The sequence below is a fragment of the Drosophila pseudoobscura genome, chromosome 2 (genome assembly GCF_009870125.1).
Source record: "Drosophila pseudoobscura strain MV-25-SWS-2005 chromosome 2, UCI_Dpse_MV25, whole genome shotgun sequence".
Taxonomy (NCBI): domain Eukaryota; kingdom Metazoa; phylum Arthropoda; class Insecta; order Diptera; family Drosophilidae; genus Drosophila; species Drosophila pseudoobscura.
In genome coordinates this window covers 10830744-10844872 of record NC_046679.1, presented here as the reverse complement: position 1 = coordinate 10844872, position 14129 = coordinate 10830744, and the positions used below count along the sequence as shown (strand labels likewise).

Sequence of the window (14129 nt, the reverse complement as noted above, 5' to 3'; positions counted from 1 at the left end):
AATGTGCAGGGAAATTGAAGCAGCCGGAGCCGGAGCCGGAGTTGGAGCCACAGCAGCAGCCGGGGCGGGACTGCTGTCCTGCGTAAGTGCGTAAACAAAGGCGGGCCACGTAAGGACACATAAGGTCAAAAGTCCCAGCAAAATTACCAAAGGGGCGGGCGTAAATGTCCTGCAATAATCAACGAAAGGATAAACTACGAAATAAATGGCGAATCAAGGGTATCATGGCCGTAAAACACATCCGCCCCAGAGACAGCGCCAGAGTCGGAATCGGGGACTGGGGCTGGGGCTGGGGCCACAAACAAAGCCCAAGACACAATGGTCGAGTATTTTCTTTTTCCTTCTTCTGTGATGTTTCTCTCCCTCTACGACTCGTTTGTATGCCCCCAACGCCACAAAGGTGCAACGGTCCTGGTTGGCTCATTACGGAATCAAAGCCCTGTACAGACACACAAACACACACTCACAAGTCGTGGACAAGAGGACATCAGTGTGGGGGTGAGCGGGTGTATGGGTGTGTGTCTGGTGACAGATGCGCGCTATCGATTGCGAATTCGTGTGGCAAGCAAGCCGAGAGTCAGGCTGGAAGCAGGGGCCAAACGACAACGTTGCATGGAAATGAGCAATTAACGCCTGGGCATCGTTAGGCCAGACCAATCTGGATATCGACGAATCAACAGATTTTCTGTGGCCCCATCAAAAGGGTTCTCTGCTGCTGTCTCTGGCCCTGGCTCTTGCCCTGTCCTGTGTCTCTCTTGATTAAGGTATAAATATTAAATTAGCAGTGGATATAGCCAAGATGTAGGAAGCTTCGCATAGCAGCAGTGGTAGTGGCAGCTGCTCCGACTACTGCTACTGCTACTGCTTTTGGCCTTTGCTGTTACTGTTAATGAGCCATGGCCATGCCAGGAGAGGAAGACGGAGAGCGCAAACAGGATGTGGTTTGTTAAGAGGTTCGTTCGTTGCTTAATTATACATGGCAGCGCCTAAAAGTCGCCTAATTAATATGCAGCAGTCAGCCAGCGGAGAGTGGCACGGTTAATGAGCCGAAACTCCCAGCATGTGTGCCAAGAAGTTTCGACAGTCAGTCAAGCGTCTGTTTGGCATGCACACATTGAGATGCCAAATGCCAAAAGGCAGAAGGCGGAAGGCGAAATGCGGAAAGCAGTCGGAGTGTTAGTATTGCCCCGAGGGCTGCACTCTGTAGACGATGTTGCCCAAAAACAACTCAATTTTCATAGAGTGGCCCGGCTCGAGTACTCGCTCATGGGGAACACCAATAAACACTTTTTGCAACAAATCCGCACCATGCCCCTCAGAACCCGAACGAAGCGGCAGGCAACCACAGCGACAGGCGCAGTAAAACTTTTTGACAGCGACAACATGGCGTACAACTGCCAACTGCAAATGCATTTGGATGTGGCCAGGATTGGGGCTTTCGCTTGGGCTCCAGCCTCGGTTTGGGCCCACAGCTCATTGCCACCTGTATGGGTGAGTGCTGCGGTTGCCGAATTAACAAAAGCGAGCTACAGCGACTCCAGAAACTTTGTAGCCCCCAAAAGGAGACTCGCTGAGAGCAGGGCCAAAAACAATAGCGACTGCAAAAACTGTCTCGAGCACATTTCAATTTGCGCTTATTTCTACCCTACAAAGTTGCCGCCTGCATGCGGACAAATGTCAAAATATTTAGTTGCACAACAAAACTTTCCTGCAAAGCGCGAGCGCATTCAGAAATTGAAAAGAAATATTGGTTAGCCGAAAAGGGTGGGTGGCATGAGAAGAACCTTGCCAACAGAGGGAGAGCGGCAAAGTTTTGCTCCGTGAATTAAATCGAAATAAAAATGTTTGTTGCCTGCTGCCTGCATAGGGAGCATTGTTTGCTTGCAATTTGCCTCTGTGCCACACTGCCACACTGCCATGGTGCTGTGTTGTTGGCTCACCGCAGCTGTCGGCTGTTGTGATTGAAAGTGGCACAATACCCGTGCCCCTGTTTGCAAACAGTTCCATAATACCAGCGATTTGTATTTGGTTTTTGGTTATCCGCGTACAAAAAAAATGGATTTGATTTGGGTTTGTGCGCAAGAAGCCCTGAAAAAACCCCACTTGAGCGGGGCCCTGGATAAAAAACGCAGCCCAAAGGCAGGCTATACGTTTTTTCGAAGATTTTCGGATCGTATACGCAACTTCTTTCTGCTGGCAATGTGGCGTATGTGCAACTACTTTGTGGGCCGTGAACTTGGGCCACTTCAGTTTAGGACCAAAAAACTGGTCATTACCGCTTTTTTTAATACACTTAACTTGCGGTGGCACAGGAGTCTCTGTCAATATGTTTACTTCAGGGGAAGGCGGTAAATCATATTTATTGTGTTGGAGTGAAACCAATTTACACGTGCCCTATATGACTTATTTGATATTACTAAAAAAAGAAACATAAAATGTGATATATATGCACTCTTTAATTCTACCTTTGTGAAACCCTTGTGGGGTGTTCTTCCGTGCAGGCAAAGCTTTTCAACTTTGCGGAAAATATGTTTGATATCTCTCTGGGTGTCAAAAGGAGCTTCAGCCTCAGCGTCAGCTTCAGCTTTGCCTTGGCGACAGTCGAGAGCGCAGTGAATGTCGTTTTAATAATTTATTTTCCGCGCACAGCAGGCTTCTCATTAACACACAGATACAGGCGCAGAAGGACAGACACACATACACACACAGCAAGTACACGCATAGAACACGCACTTGGCAGCCTCGTCGGCGTTGATTCGGTCGGCTGACTGCTGCATATCACCTTAATTACAGGCAGCAGTCTGGGCGCAGTCAGACGGCAAATGGCAGACAAGCTAACAGCGTTTATGGTGGGCCAAATTGCCATTCCCCCATTCCCCGTTCCCCAGCCCCCACTTGTACAAGCCATATTGTCGTTGCCGTTACGCTTTAGCGATTCGTTACTGTACTCGACAGAAAGAGCAACGGATTCAGTTTGCACTCGACTGCTGATAAGCGTGCGATTCCTGCAGGGGCTTCCACTTAGCGCACACACACACTCATATCACCCAGTCTCCGACACAGTCAAACAGCTGCCATGATGGCCATGAATACATGCACCGTTGGGTTGCGTTTATATCGGGCTTATGTTACATCTAAGTGAAATTTAAGGACTCCACTCAACAGCGTACCAAATCCCCTGCATAGTTCATGGGTAGCCGTAGCCCTGATGGGGTCTGTGGGTTCGGGGGTTTGGGGCACATGGTGGCATTTCACATGATGAGTTTGCTTTCCACGGAAGCAGGAAGCCATCAAGGCACACACCCACTCACCGCCACGCTCTTATGTACACTCATCTACACTCACACAGAGATACACAATCATAGCCGATGAGTGTCAGCTGGCAGAACAGAACAGAGCAAATCAGCAGACCCAGCAGCCAGCAGCCAGATTCCACCTGCAACAGGACGTTGCCACTTACACGGACCATAACTGGCAATGGCCTCAAAACGATAGCCGCCCAACCCAACCAACGGACCAGCCCGAAAAGGGTTGAATGAGAACCGGGCCTAGACCGGGCCATTGTGCAACCACTTCATTTCGATTCTAATAACTCCAATTACAAATGGCGGATGGGATAAAGCCGTTGTGCATATGAGACCGGAGGGTGGGAAGGGTGGAATCTATGATTGCGTGGGCTCGTTTTCCATGAGAGCCTTCTGTTGGGGGTGGCTCAACTTGTTGCTGGACTTTATGACATGCCAGGCGCTTTATCCAGGCTATTATTTCAAGGATTTAATGTGAAGGGACAACGCTCGAATACACAGCCGCACGCCAATGCTACGGCAACTGCCACTGCCATCGCCCTCGCCATGACCATACTCGTTTCCATTGCCGTGGGCTGGGATTTGCCTCGCAAAACAAATCACACATAAAAGGAACGAAAAAGGGCGAAGAATGGTCCACGTCCCCGTCCGCATCCGTCCACGTCCCCACTGTGTGGAAATTTGCCATCCCCACAAAGATTCGAACAATTAGGCGCCACCGAATGTGTTGTTCAGCTGCAGACTGTTCAGGGCAGAGAGAGGGAGTTCACATCGGAAATTCGTCAGTTAACAAATTTTATTCCTAGACACTCGTATGGATACTTAAAAGCTAATTTGTTGCAATATGATGGGGGAAGTAATTTTCGATGTGGTCGTTTAGGAAACGTTACCGTGGTGGACCTCTATTCGTATTCGGTGCTTACTTGACGCGGAAGCGACGCAGAGTAGGTGGCAGATAATCCTGGCCAGCCACCACATTGGCGGGCAGGTACTCAGAGCTGGGAGAGCGCGATACACTGGCGGGGATCGACTGGGACGCTGGCGAGGCAAAGTTCAACACTGGAGCTCGACCCTCATTGGAGATGCGGGACACGCCTGGCAGCTGGTTGTACTGGTTCTGGATGGCAAGCTGGGCGTTGGCCGCATCCTCGGGAGTGCGGTACTTGACAAAGTGCACCTCGGGCTTGTTGCTGGAAGTCGACTTAAGGGCATTCAGCTGCTTGGCCAGGTTGGCAACGTCAGCCTGTTTGCTCAGCACATAGATGGCAGTCTCCTGTTGGGCTGACTGCTTGGCCAACTGCAGGGCGGCACGCTCGAAGCCCTGGTTCTCGGGTGTCCGGATGAATACGACGCGCAGGTTCTTCTTCAGCGAACTGGCGATCTGCTGGTTGTTTACACCCTCATCGAACTGCTCCTCGGGCGCCGCGTAGCTGTAGAACTCCTTCTGGAACTCCTCGACCAGAGGCACAGCCTGGGGAATGATGGGGGCCTCGATGGGCTGTGAGAGCACTGCCTCTCCGCTCTGCACCTGCTGCAGCTGCTGCTGGATCTCGACGGGTATCTGTCCGCTGCCCGGGAGGAAGGAGAGGCCCTCATCTGCATGGGCCACGGGCTGGTAGTTGTACCCCAGCTTATCGGCACTGCAGCTGGCTGCAAAAAGGCAGAGAAGCTGTGGGAAGGTGGCGAGTGGTTATAGGTGATACTTTTCCCCAATCAATGGATGGCTGACTTACAATGAAGACGCGCATTGTGGCTGGGCTGGTGGCTTGGTCTTGGAGGTGACAAGAGGAACTAATGCTCAAAGTTCAACAAAGTCTCGCTTTTATAGCCACAAACGAAACATTGAGAGAGGGAGAGAAATCGATGCATTGGGACGTTTGACACTCATCCCCCTCCCACAACACAAAATGAGGGGATCGCCTGGTTTCGGTGTGACCTTGCCGTTGATTTCGATGCCATTCGATAGTCATTAAAATGCCTCGACCGTTTAAATATGCATGCGTCTTCCCTGGCTTAGGCCTAGACCTGATCCATGATCGTCTGACTTGCCTATTTTTGATTTAAATGCACTCTGCGACATCTATAAATATGCATGGACCGATCGCGATTGCGAATGCTGCTGCTGCTGCCACCGCCACTGCCACTGCCACATTATCTAATTGATTTGTGTTGGCTGCGACAGGCCATAAAACAGACTCTCAGTCGATGCTCCACAGCAGCATCACAGAGGGAGCATCACAGCAGCTGCCACTGTGTTGAAATGCCGTGGAAAATAAACAGCTACTGGCTTTGCCGATAATATCTGGAAGTTGGCTGTTGGCTTTGAGTCTTTGGGTCCAGGCCGAGGCTCAGGCACTTGCCAGCCGACCCGTCTTAAGCCGGTAATTATAATTTTCATAATTTTCCACAACTTGGGTTTTTCGCTGTGCTTGCTCGCTGCTCGCTGCTGGCTGCTATCTGCCGGCTGGCTGTTGGCTGTTGGCCGCGGACGTCAATCTCTTTCGACGGTTCAGTTAATGAAGTTCTTTAACTAATTTAAACTTTTTGGCATCGTTTGATGGTCGAGCAAAATAAGAATTTAACATTTTTTATCAACAGCTGCGTGGGCCGAGGCCTGTTCTGAAGACACAGAGATACAAAGAGATACGGGAATGAATTCTCAAATTCATAATTACAATTTCCCCTGACAAGTCATTCCCTGACTACCCGACAACGTCAAAGCCAAAGTTTTTAATGTACTCTGATAAGCAGGGATTGGTTGATTGAATATTGATTTGAATACAAAGTTCCCTGCTCCCCAAGCTCCCACTTGAACTATTTTCTATGATAGAATATATCGCATTCGGGGGAAAGTGAATCACTAAACTTTCAGCTACTCATGCTGGTTATTATCCCTCTGCCCCTTCCTAGAGGCGATTGCCTCGCAAAGTTGGATGCCTCGGGTGAAAATAACAAGAGCAAAACCAGCGCCAAAATCCGCCTAATTTGTGGATGGGATGGGTATGGCGTTCCGCAAAAACGGAGAAAAGATTGAAAAACACGCAAACTTGGCAGCTGCTGCTGCTGTTGCTGCTGGAGTGAATCCGATCCAAGACTTGGACCTTGGATACACCTGTCCCGAAATTGCAGCCAGTCATGAGTCGTCCTGGCAGCCGCTGCCTCTGGCCAGGATTAAAGCAGTTCTCGCTTTGGCTATGGCTCTGGCTCCGTGCAGCCTGCTCCAGCCTGCTGGATACAACACGAAGAGAGGAGTTTCCTCCTCATTCTCCTCAGCTCCTCTAGAGCAGAATGTGAGACCGGCAGCTTTGACGTGACTGGCAAACTTTTTGGCAGGCACCGCTAACGAGCGACGCTCCTACTCCCCCGCTCCCGTCACCGTCCCCGTCACCGTCCCCGTCCCCGTCCACTATGTTGCTCGAAAATGCTTAAACTAAAACTTGCTCAACAGATTTGCAGTGGCAAGGCGCCTTTTTTACGGCTGCACTTCACCGTGTCATATGGCAATGGAGGTGGAAGTGTGTGTTTGACCTTTGACACTAAAACAATTTGCAAAGCGAAATGATGTCAGCCTCAGTGTCCTCCTGCTCCACTCCCACTTCCCTATTCCACTTCCTGCTGTTCCTCCTGCATCTTGTCGTAATTTAGTTGAAACATTCTTAAAGCAGCGCCTGTTGTAAAGTCCGTGGCGACACAGAAGTTTGGGGCAGCGGATGCGATAGCGTTTGGGGCTCATGTGGGGAGGGGCGAGGGCGAGCTGCGGGAAAACTCCAAGTGTAGCTCATTAAAAAGTTTTCCAACGACAAGCAACAGCAACAGCAACGGCGACATTTGCTCAAGAAAACATTTGCATGGTTGGAAGCAAAGAGGAGTTGGATACCAACACCTTAATGATTATCTAAGAGATACGTTGAAGATACTCGTAATCCACGAAGTGTGTGTGGCCGGGCCCTGGGAGAACTCAAAAGTAAAATGTTACGGTCTGAGGCCGTGCCGTGCTGTGTAATTAATTATTCATAATAGCTATAAGAGCTATACATAGATAAACATCGGCGGCGTCGCCGTCTTGGCCAGCTTTCCATCCTTTCACGGCCTTGGCTACAACTAAATGTTTTTTGATTGAAATTTCAATTAAATTTGTTTGTCAAGTAATGCAAAGACAGCACAGCGAATCCTGGAAATACATTGAGTAATTTATGGGCGTTGTTGCGTTGTTTTTTGGCGCGAAACAATTATCCGCATAATTTCCATAAAGCAACGGGAGAAATTTCCCAGAAATTTAGTAATTCAAACGCCACAAAACTTTGTCTTTATTTACTAATTACAATTATAATTTAATTTAGTTTTTATACAGTCTTTGGCAGAGGCCCTTTTCTACTTACAACCTAGCGGTGCTTTCCTGGCGGCAGGTATTCCCGGAACAAGGCCTGCAGCCGGGCCATCTCCAGCTCTGTGGCCTCCTCGTGCACTTCATAGTCAGAGCCGCCTTTCGGCAGGATCTTGAAAATGACAGGCTCCGGCTGGCGGATTGTCTGGGGGACAGGTGGTCGGACAGTCTGGGGTATCACAGGCTGACCCAAAGGCTGCAGCTGGGGCTTCACCTCGAAGACGTCGGCAGTCTCGATGGCGTGGCTAATACTGTTGCCGGGCAGCTGATCGTAGCCGCTCCTCAGGCTGGCCAGAGCCCGGGTGACATCTGCGGGAGTTCGGTACTTGACAAAGTGCACCGAGGGCTTGTGCTCCGCCTGCTGTTGGATGGCGGCTTGCTGTTGAGCCAGGGCTGCGGTGTCCGCTTGGCGCTGCAGCACATAAATATCCAGTGGATTCTGGGAAGCCAGCTGCTTGGCCGTCAGCGTGAAGAGATTGGTCTCCGGGGTGCGGATGAAGACGACCTGCTGGGGCGGCACCAGGGCCTTGGCCAACTGGCGGGCTGCCTGCCAGGGCGCTGCCTGATCCTCGTCCGGCGGAGCTGCGTAGGTGAAGTATTCCGTGGCCGTAGGGCGCTTCGGGGCGTAGTCACTGTTGGCCGGAAGGTAGGCGTTGTTCAGGGCATTGCTAATGCTGAAGAGCAGCGAGATGGACTGTGGATAGACACGGTTATTTTCTGGTTATCAGATAGCATCGCTTTCATCCTATTCCTACATACCATCAGGGTGCGCATGCTGAGAGGATCTTCGAAGTGTGCTATGGATGGCGGCCTGCCGCGGCTGATTTTCACCGTTCGAAGCTCTGTTTGGTTATAGTTTAGTCACAGCAACAAAACCATCCTTATATACGACACAAACAACAAGAGATGTTCGAAAGTAAGCTGACTTCTCGGCAGCGTCTCTCGGCTCTCTTTATGATTTTATGTTTTATTTAATTTTTTGCATTCGTTTTTCTTTTTATGAACTTATAAAAGATTTTTGCAAACACTGGCTCTGGCCAGCCAGCTCTGACGATGGCTGTGGCTCTGCTCTGGTTTTGTGTGTGTCTGCTGCTCCGATTATCCATGTTAATGTCGTTCAATTTTGAAATGCAAATTTGTGGGCTGGCAAGACACCCGAGACAAAAGCCAAGTCCAAATACGAGCCCAACAACTACAGCCCATACGTGACCCGGGCACGGCTTGAACTTGAATTTAATTCGCATAAAATTTACAAATGAGCTCCCAATTTGAATTAGTTATAAAATATTTTCATATGCTATTGGGGCACCATTGTTGTCGCTTGTCATAGACAAAGCCATTTGTTGTGACTGCTCCCCCGGCGGAGCGGCAGCAGAAGCAGCAGCAGCTGCTCTCCGGAGAGGCTTACACCTCCGCAGCTTTACTTTCACTTGGAAGATATTTTTATGGTCGACGTTTTATGGCTACCTGATTTGTTAATTTACACGTCATTTTGATGCTTGTTTTTTCAGAGTCTTCTATTTGTCATAAGCAAACGAGCATCATCGCATCGCCTAGGCCAGGCTCGGACTCGCATCTGATAAGCCGCTTAACAAATTTACAACTTAGACCCGGACCGATCACCGACCCGTTGAGATCTCACCAAAGAAGCAGAAGCGTAAGCAGAAGCACTGGTGGCAGGCAATTCATTGATATCTTGGGTTTTATTTGCAGCTACAACTAGATACACACGGGGCATGGCAGTCTTATGGAACTATTTTAATGTCTTAATTAGCGGAGGAATGTTTAGTGGTGGGCGCGTCTTCGGCGCTTGGAGACTTGCTGGGAACGATAGTAGTTGGAGGAGGATAGCTCTGTGGGAAAGACCATGCGACTGCCCGAGCGCCGTCTCTCGTTGGCTCGGAAACCGGTGCGAAGCGATCTCCCGGATCGTTCATCCAAGTCGTCGTAGCTGCCACCAAGATCCTGCTGCGGCTCAGGCAGAGGCGGCAAATCGATCTGGCCCAGAGTGCCTGCTGCCCCAGATCCAGCTCCAGCCGCATTGTAGCCCTGAGAAATGGAGGCATAGTTGGGCAAGGACGGCAGATATCCTGCTTGGGGAGGAGATGGGGGAAGGTAACTCGATTGAGGAGCTGGTGGCAGGTAATTCGTTTGCGGACGAGGTGCTGGTGGCAAGTAGCTTGGTTGGGGGACTGGTGGCAAGTAGCTCGTCTGGGGCAAAGGTGTCGGCAAGTAACTGGTCGAAGGAGAAGGTGTCGGCAAGTAGCTGGACTGAGGAGATGGTGGCAAGTAACCAGGCCGTGGTGGCGGTGAGGCCGGCGATTGGGGCTCTGGATAGTAGCCCTGGTCCTGGTCCGGCTGCGGCTGCTGCTCCGGATAGTAGCCCAATGAGGATGCCTGTGCGGGCTGAGGGGAACCCGTTCCGCCGTACTGCTCCTGAATGTGCAGCTGTGCCTGGGCTGCCTCCGCTTCCGTCCTGTATTTAACAAAATGAACTTGGGGCTTGTGTTTGTGCTGCGCCTTCAAGGCGCTCAGTTGGCTTGCCAATTCGTTCGAATCCGTCTGCTTGTTCAGCACATAGATGGCAGTCTTATCCTCGGTGGTTTGCTTGGCCAGTGCGTTAAGAGCCCCCACCACGGCCTTGTTTTCCGGGGCCTTGATGAACACCACCTGCAGGTTCTTCTGCGCGAGAGAGGCCAATTTGGTCTCCACCAGGTCCGCCTCCTCGGTGGAGTCGTAGGGCGCTTCGAAGGCATAAAAATGCTTGTGGAAATCGGCATGGTCGTGGTAGTGTTCATTAGCTAACGTTGGATAACCACCATCTCCATCGGTTCCTTCGCTTCCATAGTCCTGAGCTGCAGCCCCATAACTGTTGAGAAGTGCATTGTTCTGCTGGTACTGGTACCCCAACTCTGCCGAGCAGGTGGCCAGAAATACAAAAAACTAAAATATCTTTGTTAATATCTTGAAATACCTGCAATATCCATTCCGCTTACCACGATTCCCAACATGATATAATCACAGCGAAGAGCAACAGGCATTTGTCAGACAATCAACCAGCTCCGGTGCGTTTTATAATCTTGAGTCGTCTACCCAACCCCGCCAAATCGGGACTAATGATGGAACCGAGTCGTCCCGCCTTATAGGGTAAATAGTTCAATGTCGCGCTACGAAATTCGCCAGCTATTCCCAGACGATTACAACATTTCGCATTAACAATATTTTATTTTTATTTTATTTTGGACTTCTCGTCTCGAAAATCGCAATACAAACTATTCAACAGAGATGGTCTCCATGTGGAGAAGGAGAGATGGATCGCAGCGAGTGCGTAGGAATCAGTGAGGGTCAGTCGGGTCAGTCGGTTCAGTCGGCTGTCGTACGGCTCTTACAGGCGGCGACGCAGCACCGACGCGGGCAGGTAGGAGTTCTCCGGCGAGGAGGGAGCGGCCACTGGACGAGCGGGTGCCTGGGAGGCGAAGTTTAGCACTGGGGCAACACCGCCGTTCTGGATGGAGGAAGCTCCTCCAAGCTGATCGTACTGTCCCTGGATGGCCTGCTGGGCATTGGCCGCATCCTCGGGAGTGCGGTACTTGACGAAGTGCACCTCGGGCTTGTTGTTGTTGTTGCTGCGGATGGAGTTCAGTTTGTTGGCCAGGTCTCCGATGTCAGCCTGCTTGTTCAGGACATAGATGGCGGTCTCCTGCTGGCCGGCTTGCTTGGCCAGGGCCAGGGCAGCATTCTCCAGGCCACGGTTCTCGGGTCCCTTGATGAAGATCACGCGCAGAGCCTTGTTCAAGGAGCTGGACACCTGCTCGGATCCAGCTGGCTCGTTGAAGGCGCTCTCATCGGCGGTGTACGTGAAGAACTCCTTCTGCAGCTCGGTCTGGGGAGCGGAGTAGTTGGGGGCGTCAGCCGAGGGAGCAGCTTCGGGAGCGCTACCAAAAGACTCAGAGGGGGCATTGAATGTGGGCTGTTCCTGGGTGGCAGCGGCCGCGGGGCTGTAGGATTGTCCGCCAGTGGATTGGGAGTACGAGGGTTGGGCAGCAGCTTGGCTATATGATGGTCCGGCAGCAGAGGGAGCATAGGACGATGAGCCAGTGGAGGCGGATGGCTGATAGTTGTAGCCGAGCGAGTCAGCGCTGGCAGCAGCCACAAGGCAAAGGGCCTAAAGGAGTAGCAGAAGAAGGAGATTATAGTAGTCTATAAATGAGTACTGACCAATCGAGGACTTACAATTAGGAAGCGCATCTTGGGACTTGTGTGTAGGTGGATAACTCCGATCGGTTTGCTGGGTAAACTTCGAGTATGCTGATGTCACAGACGCCCACGTCTTTTATGCGAAATTAAAGCTCGAAACGGGGACTGCAGTTTGCAGCTCTCTTAATTAGCATTCCGCATTTTAATTGGGTGTCTTTTATTTTTGCACCTCATTTGGAGCAGGTCGATGTTGGATGTTTGTCGCCAGTAATTCGCTGGCCATTCGCTCCTTCATCAGCGCCATCAGAGCATCGCCTCTTGCCAATTCCCATTCGCTTTTTGGCCACTTTTAATTTTAATTTGTACTTTTTTGTTTTTTTCGCATTTTTACTCGTATCGTTTGGTCTCAGTCTCAGGTTTGGTCTTGGCTCTGGGCATCGTTATCTGTGTTTTTCGCGCTTGTCTTGGCTTTTTTGCATAATTTGTCGACGAGCATAATTTTTTATGATTTTTCTAACAGACTCTGGTGACGTTTCTGTTTTCGGTTTATGCTAATCAGCCGTAGTGGGTGCTCTTGAACAGAGCAGTCGATGTCCACTTTGGCTCTTTGTTATTGGCCATTCATCCGGCCGCTCTGTTATCACTCATACATTATGTATTTCCCGATCCGATCCGATCGGATCCGAACCGATCCAGGCCCGTACCGTCTTGGTCTTGGTTCCGTCTTGCAGTTGCCATAAATTTACGCGCTAATAGTTTGTCTAACCTTTTACTTCACGCAGATTAACATTTTAATTATGATAAAAAAATTTCGTCGATTGTTTCGCCTGCATTCAAGAAAACAAAAAAATGTTAATTTTTTTATTGATTTCCACTTGTATTCCATTTGGCGCCGTCGCTTCGGAATTTTTATTGCCACTCAGGGCATGTAATAAACACCGAAATCTGCAATTTTTCAATCAAATCCGCTCCGAGTGAGTAATCTGCGTCCACCATCGACATTCACTTTTGACACTGACAACTTCATACGAACTTTATCCCATCCCTCACTGTTCAGAGCGCCCAACTAAATAGTAAAACACTTGATTGCTTCAGTTTAAAGTATAATTGTATTTGAGGCGTTCGAAAAATCAATAGATAACACAAGAGCTAACAAATGGCAGATGGAAGAGCTCGAAAAGAGCTTTGGTTATGGCCTTCCTAGTAACGGAAGCGCAGGCGACGCAGCACCGACGAGGGCAGGTACGAGTTCTCAGGGATCTGGGCCTGGGCCTGACGCACTGGTCCCGCGGAGGCGAAGTTCAGGGCGTTGGCCACACCACCATCATGGGCCTGAGAGGATCCACCCAACTGGTCGTACTGGCTCTGGATGGCGCGCTGGGCGTTGGCCGCATCCTCGGGAGTGCGGTACTTGACGAAGTGCACCTCGGGCTTGTTGTTCGAGTTGCTGCGGATGGCATTCAGCTTGCTGGCCAGATCTCCGATGTCGGCCTGCTTGTTCAGGACATAGATGGCGGTCTCCTGCTGGGCAGCCTGCTTGGCCAGGGCCAGGGCAGCGTTCTCCAAGCCACGGTTCTCGGGTCCCTTGATGAAGACGACGCGCAGACCCTTGTTCACAGAGCTAGAGACGCGTTCCAAAGCCTCGGGCTCATCGAAGTCCTGTTCGTTGGCGGAGAAGGTGAAGAATTCCTTGTTGAGCTCAGCAGATGGAGCGGGAGCTTCGTAGCTGACGGGACCACTGAAGCCACCACCAAGACCGGAAGATCCCAGACCGGAGGATCCCAAACCGGAAGATCCCAGACCGGAAGATCCCAGACCAGAAGATCCCAGACCAGAGCTGCCAAAGCCAGAGGATCCCAGATCCGAGGATCCAAGACCAAGTCCGCCCAGACCGCTGTCCAGGCTGCCGAAGTTGCTGCCGCCTCCCAGACCTCCTAGGCCTCCCAGGCTTCCTCCGAGTCCTTGGAGTCCTCCTCCGATGCTACCACCGCCGATGCTACCACCACCAATGCTGCCGCTGCCAGGAGCAAAGGACAGGCCGGAGTTGGAGTGGCCCACGGGCTTGTAGTTGTAGCCGAGTTTGTCGGCGCAGGCGACGGCCACGAGGCACAGGACGATGAAGGCGCGCATCTTTGTTGATGTTCTACTTGGAGCTCTCGATTGAGAATGATGTCGGAGGTGGCTGGTGGGCCATTTATATACATGGATGTCAATCAGAACAAGCGCTTGACAATCATGCTAGA

General features: G+C 50.9%; 5 protein-coding genes across 5 annotated transcripts; all 5 read right to left on the bottom strand.

The window, feature by feature from the left end:
• Window positions 1–4083: 4083 nt before the first annotated feature.
• TwdlD (TweedleD) lies at window positions 4084–6022 on the bottom strand. Its single transcript, XM_001358396.3, has 2 exons — window positions 5039–6022; window positions 4084–4974 (listed from the first exon to the last, which is right to left on the bottom strand). Exons 1-2 carry the CDS (start codon window positions 5051–5053, stop codon window positions 4225–4227), a joined length of 765 nt encoding a protein of 254 aa, XP_001358433.2. The 5' UTR covers window positions 5054–6022; the 3' UTR covers window positions 4084–4224.
• A 1642-nt stretch (window positions 6023–7664) lies between these two features.
• Window positions 7665–8463, bottom strand: TwdlS (TweedleS). The gene is made up of 2 exons (XM_033377250.1): window positions 8449–8463; window positions 7665–8383 (listed from the first exon to the last, which is right to left on the bottom strand). Exons 1-2 carry the CDS (start codon window positions 8461–8463, stop codon window positions 7688–7690), a joined length of 711 nt encoding a protein of 236 aa, XP_033233141.1. The 3' UTR covers window positions 7665–7687.
• A 952-nt stretch (window positions 8464–9415) lies between these two features.
• On the bottom strand, window positions 9416–10730 carry TwdlR (TweedleR). Its single transcript, XM_033377249.1, has 2 exons — window positions 10686–10730; window positions 9416–10632 (listed from the first exon to the last, which is right to left on the bottom strand). The coding sequence occupies exons 1-2, from the start codon at window positions 10728–10730 to the stop codon at window positions 9475–9477; spliced, it is 1203 nt and encodes a 400-aa protein (XP_033233140.1). The 3' UTR covers window positions 9416–9474.
• A 209-nt stretch (window positions 10731–10939) lies between these two features.
• Window positions 10940–12453, bottom strand: TwdlH (TweedleH). The gene is made up of 2 exons (XM_002137291.2): window positions 11923–12453; window positions 10940–11854 (listed from the first exon to the last, which is right to left on the bottom strand). Exons 1-2 carry the CDS (start codon window positions 11935–11937, stop codon window positions 11075–11077), a joined length of 795 nt encoding a protein of 264 aa, XP_002137327.1. The 5' UTR covers window positions 11938–12453; the 3' UTR covers window positions 10940–11074.
• A 527-nt stretch (window positions 12454–12980) lies between these two features.
• Window positions 12981–14082, bottom strand: TwdlN (TweedleN). The gene has a single exon (XM_001358397.4). It carries the CDS (start codon window positions 14014–14016, stop codon window positions 13087–13089), a length of 930 nt encoding a protein of 309 aa, XP_001358434.2. The 5' UTR covers window positions 14017–14082; the 3' UTR covers window positions 12981–13086.
• Between the last annotated feature and the right edge of the window lie 47 nt (window positions 14083–14129).